The sequence below is a fragment of the Aspergillus aculeatus genome (assembly GCF_001890905.1).
Source record: "Aspergillus aculeatus ATCC 16872 unplaced genomic scaffold ASPACscaffold_1, whole genome shotgun sequence".
Taxonomy (NCBI): Eukaryota; Fungi; Ascomycota; class Eurotiomycetes; order Eurotiales; family Aspergillaceae; genus Aspergillus; species Aspergillus aculeatus.
Window position 1 is genome coordinate 538984 of NW_017962976.1, and position 20197 is coordinate 559180.

The following is a 20197-nucleotide window of genomic DNA, read 5'->3' on the forward strand; positions in this document are numbered from 1 at the left end:
AATGAGTGTGTGAGTGAGCGGAGAAAGATGGGAGGTGAAATCAGCGCGACACTGAGGGGCGAAAATTAAAAGAGCGCGCGGGGTGGAAATTAACGGCCGATGACGAGCCGCGGTGGGTCGATTGCCCATCACAACTTTCTTATCTTTATCTTTGAAGGTAAGTAACTAAAACAACTAACTTACCAATCATCTTCTGTCGTTTGATTGCCGTTCTTCCGCATTCTCTGGAATTGAATATGTTCGATCTACACCCCTCTCTTAGGTGAATAGGATTACCATAGATGCATCCAAGCAAGCCTCATGATCCTCTCTCATCAACCAGTACAAGTACAGTAAGCACGCAGTCCTCTGATAATGCCAAGCTGGTTTGAAAACTTGAACCTAATACTGTACACTGACACATACACACTTGCCGTAAAAAAAGGTCGCCTTTTCACTCCACTGTCCAGACTTTCTATGTTCACACCTCCATCACTTCCCCTTCAAAACTTGTTGCCAGGAACCATTCCGGTGCGGACCCGTATATGCACGATCTAAATGCAAAGACGCTATAATCAACGACAGACAAAACGAAAGAAAGAGGGATACCGAAGACAAATCAGAGTATGATGCTCTTGAAAATATCGGAAGAAGTAATGGTGGTCAGAATTCAGGGGTTGCGAATCGCCTCGATTGCCGCGTTCAAAGGCAGCACTTGCGGAATACTTTGCCACGAGCTCGTGTTCCACTTGCGAAATACACTGCTACAGCTCTCGGGAACTCCGCCGAGGGAGACGAAGGTCTTCGGGATGAATGGTCGATCCTGGAAAGAGGCCGCTAGGATGCTGTATTCATGCGCAAAATAGACCGCTGAAGCGAATTCAGCTGCGCGGGCTGAGGCTTGTTCACCCACAATCCTGTCAACATATATTTAGCGTGCGACCTCGAGTCGTTCGGATCCCGGAGGCAACTTACACATAAATCTCAAAGTAGGTGTCAAGGACGTAAATTCCTTTGGCATTGATGTCCTTCTGACAAAATGGATCCACCTCTTGCACGGTATCGTTTGGACGAGTGATTGGGGAGGGTGAACCGGCTCGACGCATCCAGAATCCAGCCCGCTGCTGACCAAGCTCATGGTCCACACGAAGCAGTCGCGTGCGATACCGGTCAAGCTTGGGCTTCAGTCGCCAGTCATTGGCGCCCTTCTCATTTGCTGTCCTTTCGTACTGCGGGAAGACTTCAAAGAAGCTATCTGGCTCTTCTCCTTCGCCTACTTCCTCAAATTCACCCGTGAGGCCAAGATCCATCCCAATCAAGCGAGCGGCACCAATTTCTTCTGCCGAGCTGCCGAGTCCTTTCCAGAGAAACAACTTGCCGAACATAGCGGAAATCACGAAAGGATAGCCGGAGCAAAGGCTACTAGGCGAGAAGTTCACTTCATCGAACACCATCTGTCCTAGGTGCTTCCGTCCACATAGCATGAAAATAGCAGAGGAACTGGATCGTGAGCTAGAACCACGACGCGTGATGAGAATGCCACCTAGAGCCTGAATGAACCGCGCTGGCTCCTTGCCTTGCTTGATAATTTCGAGCTTGCATCCATTTTCCTTCGCCATTCGTCGAGAGAAGGGCTGGGCATCGTCGACAGCCGCATCGGGAACGTCATCACCACACCAGAGGTGGATCTCAGAACGCACATTACCGTCTGCCTCAAACATATGCACGCACAAGTACATGCTTCCCTCGTACAGAATATACTCTTGATTGACGGGAAGATCTTGCTTCTTTCCATCACCTGTGATCTCCCATATTTGGCGTTTGAGGGTTCTGATTTTCGTTTCGTCGCCGCCTTTTCCCAACAGCACCTGAGCATCGACATCCACGCGATCACTTGATTTAGGTACGGGCCTGAAGAAAGTGGAAATTGCTTCCCATGATTCGTCAGCCAAAGGGACAAGCGAAGCTGATGATCGTGGCGAGGAGAATCGATCGACGGAGGCTCGAGAACCCTTGGGAGGAACCGGGGGTGAAGGTAGGGCTTTGTCTCGAGAAGAAGCACCTTTGATCCCTACAGCAGCAAAGTAGGATGCGGGCTTTTGGTACGGTGCGGGTGATGTTGAGCCCAGGTTCTCCTTAAAACTGGTTCTCAAGGGCGAAGGGGAAGGTGACGAAAAGTGAGTCGGGACGTTCCTCGTAGGGGTGGATGGCAACGGTGCGGTTTTCGGAGGCAAAGGGGGTTTCCCGAGGAGAGAGCTTCGCAAGCTGGCGACAAGACCAGTACTCTTGCTATCTTCGGAGCGAGGAGAATCCTGGATTGGTGGTGTTGGAGGCTCGGTGCTCCGGTCATTGGGCGACGACAGGGATTGTTGATCGACCAATTGCGGCGTGACTCTTTTGATATTTATAGGCTCAATAGATAATGGCGAAACAGGCTGGGTTGCTCCTGCGCCTTGGGACACAAAGGTATGGGAATCGGCCTCCGTGTCAGGAAGTGGCCAACCACTAGAGACGCCCACGGATTGTTCAACATGTGAAGCGCCTAGTATGGGGCTTTCAAAAACCGGAAACGGCGACCGACGTTCCTCCGCAAGCCTAGCTTGCTCCTCTTCCTCCGCAAGCCTAGCTTGCTCCTCTTCCTCTGCGAGCCTAGCTTGCTCCTCTTCTGCAAGCTTAGCTTGCTTCTTTTCCTCCGCAAGCCTAGCTTGCTCCTCTTCCTCTGCGAGCCTAGCTTGCTCCTCTTCCGCAAGCTTAGCTTGCTTCTTTTCCTCCGCAAGCCTAGCTTGCTCCTCTTCCTCTGCGAGCCTAGCTTGCACCTCTGCGAGTCTCCGCTCCTCTGCGAGTCTCTGCTCCTCCGCGAGTTTTGCCTCTTTCTCCGCAAGCCTAGCTTGCTCCTCTTCCTCTGCGAGCCTAGCTTGCTCTTCCGCGAGCCTAGCTTGCTCCTCCGCGAGTCTCTGCTCCTCTGCGAGTCTCTGCTCCTCCGCGAGTCTCTGCTCCTCCGCGAGTCTCTGCTCCTCAGCAAGTCTCTGCTCCTCAGCAAGTCTCTGCTTCTCCGCGAGTTTTGCCTCTTTCTCCGCAAGCCTAGCTTGCTCCTCTTCCTCTGCGAGCCTAGCTTGCTCTTCCGCGAGCCTAGCTTGCTCCTCCGCGAGTCTCTGCTCCTCAGCAAGTCTCTGCTCCTCAGCAAGTCTCTGCTCCTCCGCGAGCCTTGCCTGCTTTTCCGCGAGCTTCTGCTCCTCTGCAAGCTTGTCTTCATAAAGTTTCTCCGCCGCGAGCTTCTCTGCTTCTAGTCTTCTCTTCTCACTGATTCTCTCGTCTGCGAGTCTCTCCTCGATATCTTGTTCATTTGCAACCCCTTCTTTAGGGTGTTCCCCCGCAACCTCTGTCGCTACGGCAAATTCGTTAGATTCAAATGGCGTCCCAATGGGCAGACGCCTTTTTGGACCTCTTGCCCGGCCTTTCGTCATGTGCGTGAGGGGGGCCGGGGTTTGTGGCTCCTGCTGTTCTGAGCTTCCCGTTGAGAGGCTGCTGGTGATGGAGAGGCCCGTGGCAGGGCCGCTGCCAGTGGTTGGCGGCCCGCGAGACAGAAGTCCTGCTAAGGCAGGATTGATTCGGCCTGCAAGTTTACTTTTAGCAGCGGTACTCTCAGCCGCAGCAGGCGCATGTGGAGTCTGGTCCAGTTCCACCGGAGACAGAGAACGCACCGACGACCGTACTGAGGATTGCACGGAATGCACCGAGGAACGCACCGATGAATGAACTGATGAACGAGCCGAGAAGACGTCTCTATGGCCCTGAGCCTCCTCTTGACCTTCTGGAGTCGGCAGATCCGCTTCGACGTGCAGGGGAGATTCCACTTTGTTGTAATTGACCTCCTTTTCAGCTGCTTCGCTCTCTGTTCCAAGTTGATGTACGTCAAAGCTAGCCTTCGAGGTCTCAGATAGTCCGACGGTGTCTTCAAGATCGTGAGTCACTTCGTTGCTAAAATTGGTATCCGGCCGAATAGGAGAAAGGTTCAGAGCCTGGGGTTCTAGAGACATAGGCGGCTCATAAGGTGATAGCGGCGAAAGTGGCGAGCGTGGAGATGGCGCGTCAGTGGTGGATAGATTGCTTCTAGAACTGATAGACTTGGTCAAGTTGTTCCTCTTTGCAATCGCTTCTGGGACGAATTTCATGGGAGCGTCCATTTCTCCGGCAGTGTTTCGCCTAGTTGAGCCCCCATTAACTTTGATTGCTTCCTTCTGTTTGAGTATGCTTTCTTTCAAGTCGTCAATCTTTGGCGATTTCTGAGGACCGTTCGTCGTACTGAGCGCCGCCTTGCCTTTTAGGATATTCTCTTTCAAATCATCGGGGGGTACATAGGTCGATGCCCCCGCCCTCTTTAGCTTTCCGAAAACGTTCTTGAATTCTGGCTCCTCTTTAGGCGCTTCATCTTTGACAATTTCGCGGCGTCGGAGGTTGGCTCGGAAATCGATCACAGCTGGTTGTGGCTTGGGCCTGTTCAAAAGCGGGTCGCGAGTTGGAGATGGAAGAGGCATGTCGATTACGGTCTTGGTAATCGGGCTTCGATTCGACAATCTCAATGCATGCTTCATAGTACTGTCTCCTGCGCCTTCTGTTTCTGTATCTGCAGTGGTGAGGGGCGGGACTTCCACACTCTCCTCCAGAGGTGCTGCTTGACCATTGTCTTCGGGGCTGTGAGCCGGCTGGCTGTCATTGGGCAAAAATAACGGCCCGTCCTTGAGTTGACTTTCGACTACGCTGTCCTTCAGCTCATCAGGAGGAGTTGCGACATCATTAGCGGGGAAATCATCAGGCGGTTCGAATGTTGCATGGTCATGTTTAGGTTCAGCCGGCTCGCTGTCTTTTGGCTCGGCCTCTGGAATGTTCCCATGAGGAATGAAATCAAGGCCGGGCTCTTTCAAAGTAGAGGACAGATTGGTGGTGAAATCATCTGGTTTGGCCTTGCCCGTATCAGGTCCAGCGAAGAGGTTTGGAATCCCAGACACGCTTGATGATTTGGAGTGAGTGCCCGGAGCAGCCGTTCGCATGAGCCCCACGGGCGTAACTTCCTTAAAGCTGGAAGTCCGTCCCAGATCAACACTGCTCCGCAACTGCCTCTCCCTAACCCATGACGGTTGTTGAAAGGACTGTTGCCTCTTGTGCTTCGGCGAGTCAGGAGGGCGATTCAAGGCACTTTCCAACCAGCTGGCTTTGGTAGGACTCCATCTCCTAGGATCCATGGTCCTGGAAACTACTGGACTTGAAGAAGGCAAAGAACTTGAGTCTGGGCCCTTTTCAACAGAGCTAGCCGACCGCGTGTGAAGGCTGAGAGGGGGCCTAGCGGCCCCCTCGTCACTCAGTGCATTGCTCTCGTGTTTCTCGGGAATGGGAATTGGCGGGGTTGCCGGTCGTCCACCGTCTCTGGCAGGGTCTATGATAGTTGCCTCGCTATGGCTCGAACCAGGCCGGTGACTCGATGTAGGCCGATGGCTGGAAGTCGGCCGCTGAGATGAAAGACTTGGAACTTCGCGGCTCAATCGATATGATGGCGAGTTTGAAAAGGTCTCATTCCCGACGAAGCTGTTACGGCTGCTGGCAACCGAACTTGGCCGGCTTAGACCCGATGGAAGCTGGGCACTCCATCTTTTCGACACACTATCGGATCGCTTCATCATGGCGCTCTGCACAAACCCGCCGAGACCCTTTGTCGGTGACGTCGACCGTTCCGGAGAAAGTCGCCTTGGAGAAGGAGGAAGAGACATCTGATCCTCTAAGACCTCTTCGGGCTTACGGGGCTCCAGCTTCTGCGCGCTTAACAGAGGCAGCGGAGAGCCGAGTCCTGTCGCGGTAGAGACAGAAGAGACGCTTGAGTATCGGTGGCCCAAACTACTTTCTGCAAAGGTCGAACTGGCTCTTGATGGCGATCGAGATCGTCCCTCAACGCTCTCTATGTGATCAGTGTCCTTTCTAGGTTCTGGGGTGGATTCCTTTTCGGCTTCTTGGTGCTTGAAATTGGCTTCGGAAACCGGTGTCCGTGGTCTCTCGTCCTCCACATGTTTGCTGCGGGTTGGGGAAACGCTTCCTTCTGTCTGGCGCGCCCACGAAACATCCTTGAATGTGGGTGAGGCTGCGAATGAGTTCCGATTCACATTCTGCTCATCCGTCGAAGCTGTGGACAAGGCTCGCCACCTGGAAGGAGATGATGAAAAAAATTGTCTGTTGCTATCACGGGATGTTGGCCTTTGCTGCCAGGACAGAGTCCCCGTTCTACTCCGTAAAGGTGAGAAGGGTTTAGATGGTATCTCGCCATCGGCTCCGGTCATTGTGGATCCTCTCCGGCCGCCGTCCGTGGTTGATGTGTCATCCCCGATGGATTCGGGTCTGCTGTCCGAGTCCCGACTCGGGGTATGGAGAGATGGTCCAAATTGTTCGGGAGGTTCGATCGCACGGTGGCTGAGAGTCGAGGATATGCTCAACCGAGCCGCATCAAGAATGGGGGAATCTTTTGTGGGAGAAATCGATCGCGCCCGCTCTGTGTGAGGACCATGCACAATCAGTGTTCAGATTTGCCGGCGGCGAATGGAGAACAATGAAGAGGGGGAATAAACATAATTATCAAGGAAAGAGATTACTTACCAGCTCTTCGGGCCTGTCTCTCTTTGCGTCCCTGCAGAATCTCCTCCTCCAACTTTTTCGTGCGTTCCTCATCCTCCTTATCGCGCTTCTCTCCTAGTTCCCGAATGCGCAGAAGAAAGTCATTGACATCTTCCGAGCTGTCGATGTCTGTTGTAGAAGCCATGGCTCGCTAAATGCCAGATATGACCGGCCAAGATCAGAAGGAAGGTAGCTTGAGAGAAGAAAAAGTGGGCAGAGGGTCAAATTGTCCGCTAAAAAGAGAGGTTTCTTTCAAACTGAACTAATACCGGGCAACGAGCTAAGGACGGTGGGGTTTTTCGTGCGAGGCGATCAGGAGGGGAAAGATCGTGCGGTAAAAGAAGAACAAGGGGGGCGGGGAAGAGGAGGGGGGCTGGAATATTCAATGGGCAATTAATTGTGGTCGTGACTCGTGAGTCTGTGAGGGTCGAAGAGAAGGAGAGAAAGAGGTGGATGAGGGAGGAGGGAATCAAGGGAAAAGAAACCCCCGTGGCTCGCGGCTCGCCGCCCTGAGGCGAAGGTCGATTCGCATCCGACGAGGAATGAACTACGGAGTACTCTACTAACGTTAATACTCACTTCACTCACTCCTCATCCATCTACCCACTTGGGTCTCTCCGCTACTAATTCCTCACCTGGAAATGAGTACTGGTGAGATTTGTCCGTTAGACGCCTGCCTTATCACTCGACTTGGTGGACCCAAACAACAGCTGGGAAGCCCATCCCATTAACAACAACAACATCATCATCAACAGCATCAGCAGCATCATCATCAGAGAAGGAAGCCCGACGCCCATCAGCTGCCGTTGCCCCACAACTGTTTTAGCTGGTGAGGCGCATGAGAGACAGCATGCATGCACATCAGTACTTATTATAATCACAGTGTTCCCATTCCCAAGGGAACAAACCATTATGCTAATGATACTTTGTCGTTCAGGGGACTTTCTCAAGCCTTTAATCAATTTCTTGTTCTTCCAAAGTCAACACGTTTGGTGTTTTGATCTTTCTCGACACGGAAGATTGTTTACTTGTTCCCGAGTTCGGGTCTTCGCGGTGGAGCACACCCACCCTCAAAGCGCACCCTCCGTTCACTCAAGAAGTCTGCAATCCGATTATTGTACGGAGGACATACGTACAGTACAGTACGTACTTGCTAAGTAGTTGCGACGAGAGAAGAAGGTCCAGTAAACCTTGGGACAGCCATTATCCCTGAATCTCGATTCCGGTCTTGCTTCTCCCTGTGTCGTCAGTAGTCCGGATGGGGATCCCCGAAACCCAGATCCACGGATAAATCTGCGATGGTTCAAGGATTTTCTGTCACTGACGCGGCCGGCATTCCAAGGCTGCAGCTGCAGCGGCGGCTCTCCCCAAGCGAAAGTCTGCCGGGCAAACCAAACCGCTACTGGCCCATCATCCATTGACGTAAGATACACTAATTAAGTACACACGGTCAACCACCACTGGTTCCCGCTCTGCTATTTCCAGCAAAACCTGGCCCTTTACCTTGTTCGATAAAGGTCCATTCAAGACCGTGGACCCTGACAGAGCCGACGAGTGTTTGATCGTCCATCCGAAACTGCCGACAAGGCCACACTGAATCAGCCCCGAGCAAGGGAGCCGCAATTTACGCACACACAAAAGTCAAACCCTTGTCTAGGATGTCCTCGCTAATGCTCCATCCCGTTGTACATAGAAGCTAGGGCTGCATGTCATTTCGAATTGAAAATCCTCTTATCCCTGCAGGGTCAGTGATGTCCAGAGCGAGAGGGGCTTTCACAATCAACCAATAAGCCCAACCGTGGTCGGGCCTCGCTGCCGCGTGGGAGGGTCAGAAAAATATATTAGGCTGCCAGCCGGAGATTACGGTTGGTGAGCCTCATCTCGTGCCTTTTTGGATAGAGCCGGCGCGTAAATAAGGGATCACACTGGTTTGCTGTAATCTCGGTAGGCTAATCGAAGCGGTAGTACTCACGGTATTATCTGGAATTAAAGATCGAGGGCATTTTCCTATCGCAATCATCGGCGGAGTGCAATTAGGCAATCTAGCTAGCTAACCTAGTATAAGAAAAGTCGATCCTTGGCATCTTGCACCACCCAGTCCAACCCCTCGTGTAGATTTCTTCCTGTCATTGCACTGCACGGCAATATCGTCCATTTGTGTGTCTTGATAGAGTCCAAGCTCAATCGCTGTATTGCGTTCTCAGTCAGAGAAGGGACCCCGAACGTAAATCGGTCGGGAAAGAGCAATGAAGTTGGGTAGGAGAAAATACTCACCTCACGAACCTCTTCCTCAGTCATACACCCATCAACATCAGTTTTATTGAGAAAAACTAACAGACTCGCCCCCATCAACCGCTGTATGCGAAAATCAATCAGCCTATGCCGCCTCAGAAGAAGGCCGCGGGGAAACCAAAAACGAAAAAAAGGGTACCTCTTCCAAAAGCAAACCCGCCAGTTCGGTTCGACAATCCTCCACGCGAAGGCGGTCGGTCGCATCAACAACCCAGACTAGGGTATCGGTCTTTTCAAAATAATTCTTCCAATAAGAACGAAGCGTTTTCTGGCCTCCGACGTCCCCTGGAGTACCTTAGGTTAGTTGGCGGGAAAAAGGTAGGACGGAGCGGCTGAAGCCTCACAAATGTTGAGACGGTATCTTTTCTCCCCCTCGGGGTGTCAGCTATCGGGTACTCTTTGCTGGTGAGCTGTGTAAAAATGAACGAGATTTACCCTTGGAATTCGATGGTCTTGATGATGAAGCCCAACGTTGGACTGACGGTGGTGACATCTTCTTTCATGACTTGTTTGACGATGGTCGTCTTGCCGGCGTTGTCGAGACCGCTGGGGTGGTGGTTTTTGCGCGTTAGCATTGCATAGATTATTATTGTGGGAGTGTTCGACAGCCTACAGCATGAGAATCCGCATCTCCTTGTCCTTCAGCCGGGCTTTGCGTAGAATAGACAACATCTTGGCGGGTTGTCTGCTTGATCGGTGGTTTGGCGTGTCTTCCTATGGATTTTGAGGGATGTTGGAGGTTGTATGCACGGGTTGGACGAAGTTGTTGTATAAGATAGTAGGCGAGCACACAACTCTGCCATACTTGGTACATAATAATGCATCGGCAGTACACCTGCACCACCCAAACCAATATTCTAGTTCCCTCTAACCAACCTCAGGAACTCGATAACAACCATCAATAAGTTTTAGATATGTCAGATCAATACCTATGAGCTATTGCTCTAACCGATGTAAAGCTGCACGTGACCGGCGATCTATATCGTTACGTTTCTAGAGTCAAAATAAAAGATTCCCAATGCATAACCTCCTACAAGGGCAATGGCCCTTGCAGAGCTTTCAAAGAAGATAAATGCCGTATCATATTCTCATCCTGATTTTATACTATTAGTTCAGGGCTGTTTTTCTGTGCCGAGCTTCGCATTTACCCACCCTAGACTCCGAGATACGCTGTGTAGAAGTTCACAATTGCCCCGACAGCGGACTTGAATATGCGCTTCCCATAGCTGAATATTTGAGCTACTACTCGCATAGTTATAGCACCAAGGATCTCGTATTCAGTTATAAGTATGCGATGGAGGCCCGTACTCAGGGAACCGAGACAGACCAACGGACCAATGTCATGGTAATTTGTTGCAAGATCCTGCAACACAAAAGCAAGGTGATGAAAATGCAGCCTGGCAAGAAGGGAATCAATTGATCATTATCCGATTCGAATATGTTTGCCGAGCCGGTGATGAGACTATTCACATTACCCCCAGAGCAGGAGGTTCAACAGAGCAGCAAGTTCGATTTCTGGGCAAAGCCCACTCCAGATCAAGACGAACACCTTATATTTCTCTTTTCTACCATGGACCAGTCCCCGCTTCTGATACTGCAGACTGAGTTTTCTCCTACGAGTGAGTAGAGCGTTGTAACACGTGACTCCCAGCTAGAATTCACCAGTGACACCTAGCCCACACTAAAATTTGCATGAGATAACTTTAGAACAACTTATCTTGCATGCCATGATCAGAGAGAGACTGAAAGGCAGAAAGGAGGAGAGAGTCTCTGCAACAAGACTATCTTACCATGTTAGTCTGCAAACCACACAGACTGACAGATCAACCGTCGACTCTTTCCGTCCTCTTCTTCGTTTTTTTAGAAACTTGTAAGAGATCTTCCAAGTTTACCATCTATCCTTTCTTTTCTATACCTGAAGAGTGACACGCATTATCTTTGGATATTTCCATTATTCAATAGGAGATAGAGTGATACACCCTTTTATTCAAACAAAGTCTTTCCTTGTCCATGGTCTTATCCTGCAAGAACGTTTTAGAAGACCTAGCGTCTCTTGTCTTCTGAACCAAGGTTCTGTCTTTTCAGAATTTCAAAGTAAGCATTCGTCTTCATCATCTGTATCTCGTTTCTATATTGACATGAGTTAAAATGGGAACAAGATAGAACTATTCCTAGCAGTGATCGCAGAAACCACAGACCCTTGACTTTTAGAAGTAAAGTTTCTTGCCTTCATTAGTCGCGTCACTCACCTCTCATGACTTCAAACACAAGAGCCATTATCTCTCATAGCCATCCACAGTGACTCATTGACTAGAATACTGAACAGAAGGCTTTCGCGCACCTAGGTAAATGTCCAACCCATCGAGTCCTTCTGGCTTATAATTCATATAGCAAGCAGGCTAACATTGCGCCCTTCCCACAGAGACTAAGAAACAAAGTCATCCAAAGCAGAATGGCCAGTCAGAAGAATAAGGAAAAAAAGCCGATAAGGGGCAGTCGCACCACACCTCCTTCTATGACAAAAGGCAAACGTGCATTCAGAAGTCCATCCGATGCACCACAAGCCAGCTCCTGGTGGGACGGCGACCAAAAGAATAGTGAGCCTGATAGAATGACACCCGAGACTTCCGAATATGGAGCGCCTCCACGCGCACCATCCGATGTGAGAGCCGAGCTCAAACGCCTGCAAGATGAAATTGTCCTAAAGGCACATCTAAACCTAGATCGCATCGACGATCACGAGCAGGTAGCTAGCCCCGAGTTGCTTGCCGAGTGGAGGAATGGACCAGGAACAGACCCTGAATCCGCTCGGTACAAGTTTCTCATGCAACGCCGCGGTGCCGGTAGAATTGAGGCGGATCTCAGACCTCTAGCGCCACCCCCAGTTGATCCCGCTTTACTCGTGGAAGAAGAGGAGACAGGAGAGAATGCTTGGCGCTCCGGCATCACTAGGGACGATCCGGTTTTCAAAGCTCAGTTTGCGGCGCAGTTCCCCCCATACAGAGAGTCCGAGTCGACCTACCCTAGACTGGTTGAAGGCAAAATTATTTTGACATCAGAGCCCAGCGAGGAGCAGAAAGCATTGAAGGAGAAGAACTCCAAGCGTGACAAGGTAGTTCCGGTGTCTTTTGATGACTCCCAGTTGTTGCTTGCGCGCTGGGATTATGCCCCTCGAGTAGACGCCGACCAGTCGCAGTGGCGGCGCTCCTTTGAGTCTTGGCTACAGAGAGCGCTTGACTCATCTCGCGTGGTAGATGTCAATCGCGACGCATTTTTCACCGGGCAGGCTTTGCCAGACGGTACACACGAGATGTACAAACCAAACTGGTCGTATGATTGGACTTGGCCTGACCCCACCGACGAAGAAGGACGTCTGCATCAACATGAGACTAGCCAGGGATATGTTGACAATAGGCTGGCCCGGATCAAAGAAGATAGGGAAGTGGAAGCACGTCTAGCTCATGAGCGCTGGCTAGCCGACGTCGAGTTCTACAAGCGTTACCCGAAGCCCGGAGAGACGAGACAAGATTTGTACCTGCGTCCAGTCGAAGACAGCGATGTTGAGCAGCTCGCGCGCATTTTTAGCTGGTTTTCCGAAAATTCCCCAATGAGCATAGATATCGGGGTCATAAATGAGGAAATCGTCCGGAACCGCATTGCAGATATCAAGAAATACCGACTGCCATTCATCGTGGCCGTGGAACGTCCTACGCCGGGCGAGGATGCAGATACCCCCAGCAAGATCCTGGGATTTGCGCTTGCCATCGACCATGACGGACCGTGGACTACAGGCCAGTTCGCGGTCAAGCTCGAGTTCTATATGATGCCAAGGGAGCAACAGCACGGGGTCGGAACCTGCCTGATGGACAAAATGCTCTCGGTATTGGACGACAGGTACGTACCCAAACGTGGATACCATTTCCGCTGCTCGCAGGAGGACGACAAGGCCTACCGTCCGGGCGGTCTGCGTGACATGGCTCGAGTCATCGTGACATGCAGTTTCCCTTGGTCGGAGCGTGATTGTTACCAGTACATCCGCACCTGGCTCCAGCGGAAGTGGGATTTCACCGAGCAAGGCCACCTGCGTGGGACACGCTTGAAGTTCGATAGCCAGTGAGTACCATACAGCGTCAATCTGATATGATAGTGTTACTGACCCAAGGGGTACAAACCAGTCTTGATGTGATCTATTTGGTTCGCAATCTGGGCTGAAATGATCATTGTCGACATTGCGAGTCGCCATATTTCGCCGACCAACAAACCTCTCTCGTGGACTGGCTCCGCTTGTGAGGTGTCAGTCTCTTTTGTCTTTTCATATCTAATCAACAGACCCATACTCTTTATCACTTGCCATATGACTTGCCCCCCAGGCTGATGCTCCCCTTGTCCTTTGATGGTATTACCAGCTCCTTCCTGGACTAGAAGGCTGGATCAATTTGTTGTTGCCACAGTACGCGGTCAGAAGCAAAAATCTCAGACAAAACACAGAATGGATGCTAATATGTGGGAAATTGAAAATATTGCGATCCAGAGCCTACCTCTATCATCGCAGGCTCCGAGGTTCCGTAGAGAAGCTTAGATCAGAGTCAATTGTATGCCCACCAGCCTCTGTAACCAATAACCAAAGAATTGTATACTGTGGTAGGAAGCAGACAGCCGAACAGACCCAATCACTAACACCCCAGAAAAGCGGAAACACTTTCTGCCGGTATTGGACGTCTCACCGCCTCGGAAGTTTCAACTTTTTTTCCATTCCCGCATTCCACTGGTTCCTGGCCGATTTGACTGGTGAGAAACAAAAAAAAGTTGGGGGCTTGAGATTTCACTCTTTTCCGATCATTACATCCTCCTACGCGGATTTCTTCACTAATCTTACCAATAAGATTGGAATCGGACAATTTGGAACCACAAGGAACCTTTCAACGCTTCTGAATAATAACCCGAAGAAAAGATGGCTCCCAAACGGAAGGTGGATGACGACTTCGTCATGACGTTGTCCGACGACGAGAACGACACGCCCAATCAGCTTGACGAGGAAGGTGATAACGACGAATTTGGCTCGAAGAGGACCGACGCTGCGACGAAAAAGCGCAAGAGGGAGGAGCCGGCCGATACCAAGAACAAGAAGGTGAAGCAGCAGCAACAGCAGGAGAACAAGAAGCAGGCCAACAAGTCGTCGAAGAAAGGCTCGAAGCAGGCTGCGCAACTGGAGCCGGAAGAGGAGGACGGCGAAGAGGACAGCGAAGATGAGGAGGCCGATGCCGCTGAGGATGATGGGGCCCTGAACCCTGACTTCGAATTCGATGTGGGAGGGGTTGCGAATGAGGTGACCGAGTTCGATGGGTGGGCGCAGAATGTGCCTGACGAGGAGACGGGCAGAAAGGGCGACAAGAAGGCGGTTGACATTGATGAGATCATTGAGAGGCGGCAGGCAAAGAAAGAGGCTGCGGCGAAGAAAAAGCAGAAGAGGCAGCAGGTGGCTGAGGAGGATGATAGTGGAGATGAGTCGGATGGGGGCATGTCCGTTGATTTCGGCGATGATGAGCTCATGGCGGAGGATGGCTTCGGCATGGGCGCTGATGGTGAGGATGAGAGTGGAAATGAAAATGCGGACGAGGACTCAGAAGAGGAGGTCGAGGAGGACGACGAAGAGGCTAACGAGGATGATGAGGATGAGGACGAAGATGAGGAAGCTGCTTCCGACGACGACTCCGTCGCTACTCCTGTCGCGCACCCTGACGATGTGGGCGCTGACGAGGAATCTGATGCGGAGAGCGAAGTTGACGCTGAAGAAGCAGCCAAACGCAAGGCATTCTTCGCCCCCGAGGAGAAGACTGAGACCTCTGCTGTCAACGCGAAACGATCCTTCCAGGATTTCAACCTGTCGCGACCTATCCTTCGTGGTCTGGCTGCGGTCAACTTCTCCAACCCGACCCCCATCCAGCAGAAGACCATCCCCGTTGCGCTTCTCGGAAAGGATATCGTTGGCAGTGCCGTTACTGGTTCCGGTAAGACGGCTGCCTTCGTCGTTCCCATTCTCGAACGTCTGCTCTTCCGTCCGCGCAAGGTCCCTACCAGCCGTGTCGCGATTCTGATGCCCACTCGCGAGTTGGCAGTCCAGTGTTATAATGTGGCCACCAAGCTGGCCACTTACACCGATATCACCTTTTGTCAGTTGGTTGGTGGTTTCAGCCTGCGTGAGCAGGAGAACATTCTCAAGAAGCGGCCCGACGTGATTATTGCCACCCCGGGTCGTTTCATCGATCATATGCGCAACTCGCCTAGTTTCACGGTTGATACACTCGAGATTTTGGTGCTCGATGAAGCCGACCGCATGCTCGAGGACGGTTTCGCTGATGAACTGAACGAGATCTTGACCACTATCCCCAAGTCCCGCCAAACCATGCTCTTCTCCGCTACGATGACCGACACCGTCGACAAGCTTATCCGCGTCGGTCTGAACCGTCCCGTGCGCCTGATGGTCGATTCGAAGAAGAACACGGCCTTGACGCTGACCCAGGAATTCGTGCGTCTCCGCCCTGGTCGGGAAGACAAGCGCTTGGGTTACCTGCTGTATCTGTGCAAGGAAATCTACACCGGACGAGTGATCGTCTTCTTCCGCCAAAAGAAAGAGGCCCACCGCGTCCGCATTGTTTTCAGTCTGCTTGGGTTGAAGGCTGCCGAGCTTCACGGTAGCATGAGCCAAGAACAGGTATGTCCGAATTTATCCTACGACTTATGAGCACGAGCTAACCGCCGTTCTGCAGCGTATCAAAAGCGTGGAGAGCTTCCGTGACGGCAAGGCTGCCTTCCTCCTGGCCACCGACCTGGCGTCTCGTGGTCTGGATATCAAGGGAGTGGAAACGGTCATCAACTACGAAGCTCCGCAAAGTCACGAGATCTATCTTCACCGTGTCGGTCGTACCGCGCGTGCCGGTCGCTCGGGTCGGGCCTGCACGATTGCGGCCGAGCCAGACCGCAAGGTGGTGAAGGCCGCCGTCAAGGCCGGCAAGGCGCAAGGTGCCAAGATCGCCAGTCGAGTGATTGACCCTGCGGTTGCGGATTCATGGGCGGCGAAGGCCGAAGGATTAGCCGATGAGATTGAGGAAGTTCTGGAAGAGGAGAAAGTGGAAAAGCAGCTGGCACAAGCTGAGATGCAGGTAACCAAGGGAGAGAATCTGATCAAGCACGAGGCCGAGATCAAGTCCCGGCCCAAGCGGACGTGGTTCGAAACCGAGAAAGACAAGCGCGCATCTCGCAAGCTGGGCGCAGAGGCATTGAACGGACCCGGTCAGTCGAAGAAGGAGAAGGTGAAGCTGAGCAACAAGGACAAGAAGAAATTGGATGACTCCAGACAGCGCTTGGAGGGCAATGCCGGCTGGAAGAAGGGCAAGAGCATGCGAGAGTCGCAAAAGAATGGGAGAGTCCCGACTGAGAAGAAGGGCAAGAAGGGGAAAAAATGAGGGTGGTGATGATGATGATGACGATTGAAGCCTGTTGAGTGTACTTAGTGTATATACCTTTTTCTCTTTTCTCTCTCCATCGCCAACTACTAGATGTGTGCCAATGATTCCTGGCTATTTTCTTCTTCCTCCGACCTTACTCCTGACTGACTGTATCGCACTTCAGAGGAGACTCATTTTCCAAACCGAGTATATCAACGGGCAGCGTCGGCTATCCGCGGGGGTGGAATCTGATGAGGAGGAAGGGAGAGTTGACCGCCTCCGGTCATCGGCGTGCCGGTTCCCCCTCCCCCAGCCCAGACTTACCGGAGCGGGAGACTCACAGCTTTGCTTTCCCGGTCGGGGGGTTGCTAATCACTGCACTGTGATTGAAGAAGGACTGACGGTCCAGGGGTAGTGTACATGAGGAAGAATAGTAGACACAAGGTCGTCAATGCGCAGGGTGAGTTTCATCGGCACGTGCAGCTTGCATCCATGATGTCTGCAGTGGATGTTGTTGTTGGATGATGTCTGTCGAGGGAGATGGCGGTTATCCTATCAGACCTCGCCCCGCCATCCGCTGTCGGCGCCGTACAGTAAAAAAAATCAATGATGGAGCGTCATCCAAAGAAATTCCAACTTGACTCACTCCGTCGCCGCTTTCTTATAACTAACTACCTAGTACTCTCGCCCTTCCTATTTCTTTCTTCTTACACTCTCTCTTTCAAACAACCACCCAACCCGCTCTGTCTACTTCCTCTTCACGTGGCTATTCCTCCATTCCCCAAATCCTCTTTTCCTCTACTCCAATCAACCCCAGCTTTGTCTCATCCTCAATTCCCCTCCCCACCGTCTTTCCTCCCTCTTCCCCGCTGCGGATCCCCCCTTCCCCCTCCGCTCGCTCTCTCGCCCACCATGCCCATGTAAGCTCCCATTGCCGTTCCTCCTTCATATTTAGTGCTCTGTCAGACGTCAGAGCATGTGGTTGATCAATTTCCGTCCCAGGCTCAAAGATCCCTCGAAGAAATACAAGCGGTTTCAGCCGATCCACCTTCCTGACCGCCAATGGCCCAACAAGGTCATCGATAACCCTCCCCGCTGGCTGGCCACGGATTTGAGAGATGGTAACCAGAGCTTGCCCGACCCCATGGTATGACTTTACCCCTCCCTTCGCTTTCAGTAGACTGGTTCCTCTCTGGGGTACAATCGATTGCCACCCGAGCAGACTAACATGTGTCCTCCATGACAGGATGGGGAACAAAAACTCCGCTTCTTCAAGATGCTCCGCGACATCGGTTACAAGGAAATCGAAGTCTCATTCCCCTCTGCCTCCCAAACTGACTTCGACTTTACCCGTCGCCTGGTCGAAACTCCTGGCCTGGTTCCCGATGATGTATGGCTGCAAGTCCTGTCCCCGTGTCGCGAGGACCTGATCCGGCGCACGGTAGATTCCCTCAAGGGAGCCAAGAAGGCGATCCTGCACATCTACCTGGCTACAAGTCCGTGTTTCCGGCGTATCGTCTTCAATATGGACAAGGAGAAGAGCTTGGAGATGGCCGTCCGCTGCACCAAGTATGCGCGGTCGATCACCAAGGATGACCCTGAGATGGCTGGTACAGAATGGCACTTCGAGTTCTCGCCGGAGACTTTCTCGGATACCGAGCCCGAGTTCGCCGCACAGGTATGCGAGGCCGTCAAGGCCGCCTGGGAGCCCACGGAGAAGGACCCTATCATTTTCAACCTGCCCGCCACGGTTGAGATGTCGACCCCCAATGTCTTCGCCGACCAGGTCGAGTTCTTCTGCCGCAACGTCTCTGAGCGCGAGAAGTACGTTGTCTCCGTTCACCCCCACAACGACCGCGGTTGCGCCGTCGCCGCCGCCGAGTTGGCCCAGATGGCTGGCGCACAGCGTGTCGAGGGTACCCTGTTCGGTAACGGTGAGCGCACTGGAAACGTTGACCTGGTCACTCTGGCCCTCAACCTGTATACGCAAGGTGTCTCGCCCAAGGTCGACTTCTCCGATATCAACTCGGTCATCAAGGTCGTCGAGGAGAGCAACAAGATTCCCGTGAACGAGAGATGGCCCTACGGTGGGCAGCTGGTGGTGTGCGCTTTCAGCGGCAGTCACCAGGATGCGATCAAGAAGGGGTTCAAACTTCGCGAGGAGGCGGGCGCCAACGACGACACGAAATGGGAGATCCCCTACTTGCCCCTGGACCCGCAGGACATCGGCCGGACCTACGAGGCCGTTATCCGTGTCAACTCGCAGAGCGGCAAAGGTGGTGCCGCTTGGGTCATCCTGCGCAGCCTGGAGCTGGATCTCCCGCGCGCTCTGCAGGTGGAGTTTAGCAAGATCGTGCAGCGCAAGACCGAAGATGTCAGCCGCGAGCTACTGCCCAGCGAAGTGGTGGCTCTGTTCGAGGAAGCCTACCACCTCAAGTCCAACCCGCGCTTCACGCTGATCGACTACAACATCACGACGGACCGGTCGACCTCCCCCGCGCCTCCAGAGCCCGGCAAAGCTCTTAACACCAAGAACCTCAAGCGTCGCTTCACGGGTATCATCGAGATCGACAGCGTTCAGCACGGCATCACCGGTGTTGGCCCCGGTGCCATCTCCTCGCTGGCCAACGCGCTGGCCACCCTGGGCATCGACCTCGATGTTGTCGACTACAAGGAACATGCCATTGGTCTGGGTCGCGACGTAAAGGCTGCCACCTACATCCAATGTACTGCCGCCGGCAGCAAGGAGACCGTCTGGGGTGTTGGCATTCACCAGGATGTTGTCCAAGCCAGTTTGATTGCTCTCCTCAGCGCCGCCAGCTCTGTAAGTCCTTCCGTCTACCCTCTCCCTCCCCTGCCCCTTCTCCAATCGAAAACTTAGGTTACTAATCATGAATCGCAAAAAAACAGTTCCTCACTAGCCGCGCCGGCTCTCCCGCCCCATTCCGCCCTATCCGTTCCAACACTCTTACAGACGAGGACCTCGAAGCCCTGGAAACCCTCGCCGGCAGCTCCAAGCCCAAAGTCGATTTGGCCAGCCTCACCAAGCAAGCCGAGAGCCAGTGATTGGCTGTCTCTCGTCAACAGAGAACAAGTCTTGCTTGTCTATTTTCAAACATCACAAAACGTTTTTCGGTCTTGGGAGCATCTTTCTTGTTTTATAATGTCTAGGGGCGGGTCCTGAGAGGAATATTCTCTTCTCTTTTTTTCTTTTTTCTTTTTTTCCCTTTTTTCTATATTACACGAATGTGAATGAAATGGTTTGAGGAATTTTGTAATGTTCTCCGTGAGGAGCTGAGAGAAGGGGGGGAAGGAGAAAGAGACAGAGAAAGCATGTGCGTGTGTTGCCACTAAAAGTGCTGGGTGGAGAATTTCGGGGGCTAGTATTGTAAAGCAGATTCGCATGATACTATCTTGCCAATATACGTTTCGAACCTTTTCAGAGTACGATGCAAACATCCCAAGTGTAAACACGCTGTCTGGTTGAATAACTGGCGGCTTCGAACTAGGTTGAAGATCTATTGGCCTTGTACAACCTGTGAAAGACCAATCCAACTAATCACTGTCAAAAGTTTGGGGACCGGAAGGGCGGATCGAATTAGAGAGGCTTGGATGGTGTGAATGTCTACGGATCTCCGATCTTCTATGGGCTACAGCCAAGGCTCTGCTCAGCAACAGGAGGTAAGATGCTCATGGTCAACAGGATAATGAAGGATTCTTTCGAAGCTAATATAGGAGGATGTGGTGGCTGCCTATCAATGCTATAACATCCGAGCACGTCTTTCTATATCAGGGAAGTAGTGTCATAGGCCGGGGCGGGGCCCAAC

At 52.3% G+C, this 20197-nt stretch overlaps 5 protein-coding genes across 5 annotated transcripts; 3 read left to right on the forward strand and 2 right to left on the reverse strand.

Moving 5' to 3' along the window:
- Window positions 1-655: 655 nt before the first annotated feature.
- ASPACDRAFT_10177 (putative gelsolin repeat protein) lies at window positions 656-6778 on the reverse strand (the record flags this gene model as incomplete). Its single annotated transcript, XM_020195294.1, has 6 exons — window positions 656-896; window positions 955-2521; window positions 3281-3691; window positions 3788-4565; window positions 4770-6511; window positions 6616-6778. Coding segments are annotated over 6 exons (4902 nt in total), but the record flags the coding sequence as incomplete, so codon positions are not given.
- A 1735-nt stretch (window positions 6779-8513) lies between these two features.
- ASPACDRAFT_109030 (ADP-ribosylation factor-like protein 2) lies at window positions 8514-9813 on the reverse strand. The gene is made up of 6 exons (XM_020195343.1): window positions 9539-9813; window positions 9361-9471; window positions 9270-9286; window positions 9065-9210; window positions 8908-8988; window positions 8514-8820 (listed from the first exon to the last, which is right to left on the reverse strand). The coding sequence occupies exons 1-6, from the start codon at window positions 9595-9597 to the stop codon at window positions 8689-8691; spliced, it is 546 nt and encodes a 181-aa protein (XP_020060795.1). The 5' UTR covers window positions 9598-9813; the 3' UTR covers window positions 8514-8688.
- A 1284-nt stretch (window positions 9814-11097) lies between these two features.
- Window positions 11098-13541, forward strand: ASPACDRAFT_109036 (GNAT family N-acetyltransferase). Its single transcript, XM_020195344.1, has 3 exons — window positions 11098-13020; window positions 13083-13208; window positions 13263-13541. The coding sequence occupies exons 1-2, from the start codon at window positions 11378-11380 to the stop codon at window positions 13135-13137; spliced, it is 1698 nt and encodes a 565-aa protein (XP_020060796.1). The 5' UTR covers window positions 11098-11377; the 3' UTR covers window positions 13138-13208; window positions 13263-13541.
- Window positions 13542-13718: 177 nt separating this feature from the next.
- drs1 (putative ATP-dependent RNA helicase DRS1) lies at window positions 13719-16503 on the forward strand. Its single transcript, XM_020195345.1, has 2 exons — window positions 13719-15637; window positions 15693-16503. Exons 1-2 carry the CDS (start codon window positions 13877-13879, stop codon window positions 16386-16388), a joined length of 2457 nt encoding a protein of 818 aa, XP_020060797.1. The 5' UTR covers window positions 13719-13876; the 3' UTR covers window positions 16389-16503.
- Window positions 16504-17462: 959 nt separating this feature from the next.
- Window positions 17463-19785, forward strand: ASPACDRAFT_74094 (2-isopropylmalate synthase). The gene is made up of 3 exons (XM_020204118.1): window positions 17463-17517; window positions 17617-19194; window positions 19281-19785. The coding sequence occupies exons 1-3, from the start codon at window positions 17515-17517 to the stop codon at window positions 19434-19436; spliced, it is 1737 nt and encodes a 578-aa protein (XP_020060798.1). The 5' UTR covers window positions 17463-17514; the 3' UTR covers window positions 19437-19785.
- Window positions 19786-20197: the final 412 nt, after the last annotated feature.

What these genes read in the sequence shown, in the direction of transcription:
- ASPACDRAFT_109030 (XM_020195343.1), bottom strand. Translation starts at nt 9,597, where the DNA reads ATGTTGTCTATTCTACGCAAAGCCCGGCTGAAGGACAAGGAGATGCGG. An exon ending in GAGATGCGGATTCTCATGCT is followed by an intron (nt 9,472 to 9,538) that starts GTAGGCTGTCGA and finishes CCACCACCCCAG; the next exon opens with CGGTCTCGACAACGCCGGCA. An exon ending in CGGGTTTGCTTTTGGAAGAG is followed by an intron (nt 8,989 to 9,064) that starts GTACCCTTTTTT and finishes TTTCGCATACAG; the next exon opens with CGGTTGATGGGGGCGAGTCT.
- ASPACDRAFT_109036 (XM_020195344.1), top strand. Translation starts at nt 11,378, where the DNA reads ATGGCCAGTCAGAAGAATAAGGAAAAAAAGCCGATAAGGGGCAGTCGC. An exon ending in GGCCACCTGCGTGGGACACG is followed by an intron (nt 13,021 to 13,082) that starts CTTGAAGTTCGA and finishes AGTGTTACTGAC; the next exon opens with CCAAGGGGTACAAACCAGTC.
- drs1 (XM_020195345.1), top strand. Translation starts at nt 13,877, where the DNA reads ATGGCTCCCAAACGGAAGGTGGATGACGACTTCGTCATGACGTTGTCC. An exon ending in GTAGCATGAGCCAAGAACAG is followed by an intron (nt 15,638 to 15,692) that starts GTATGTCCGAAT and finishes GCCGTTCTGCAG; the next exon opens with CGTATCAAAAGCGTGGAGAG.
- ASPACDRAFT_74094 (XM_020204118.1), top strand. An exon ending in TCCTCAGCGCCGCCAGCTCT is followed by an intron (nt 19,195 to 19,280) that starts GTAAGTCCTTCC and finishes GCAAAAAAACAG; the next exon opens with TTCCTCACTAGCCGCGCCGG.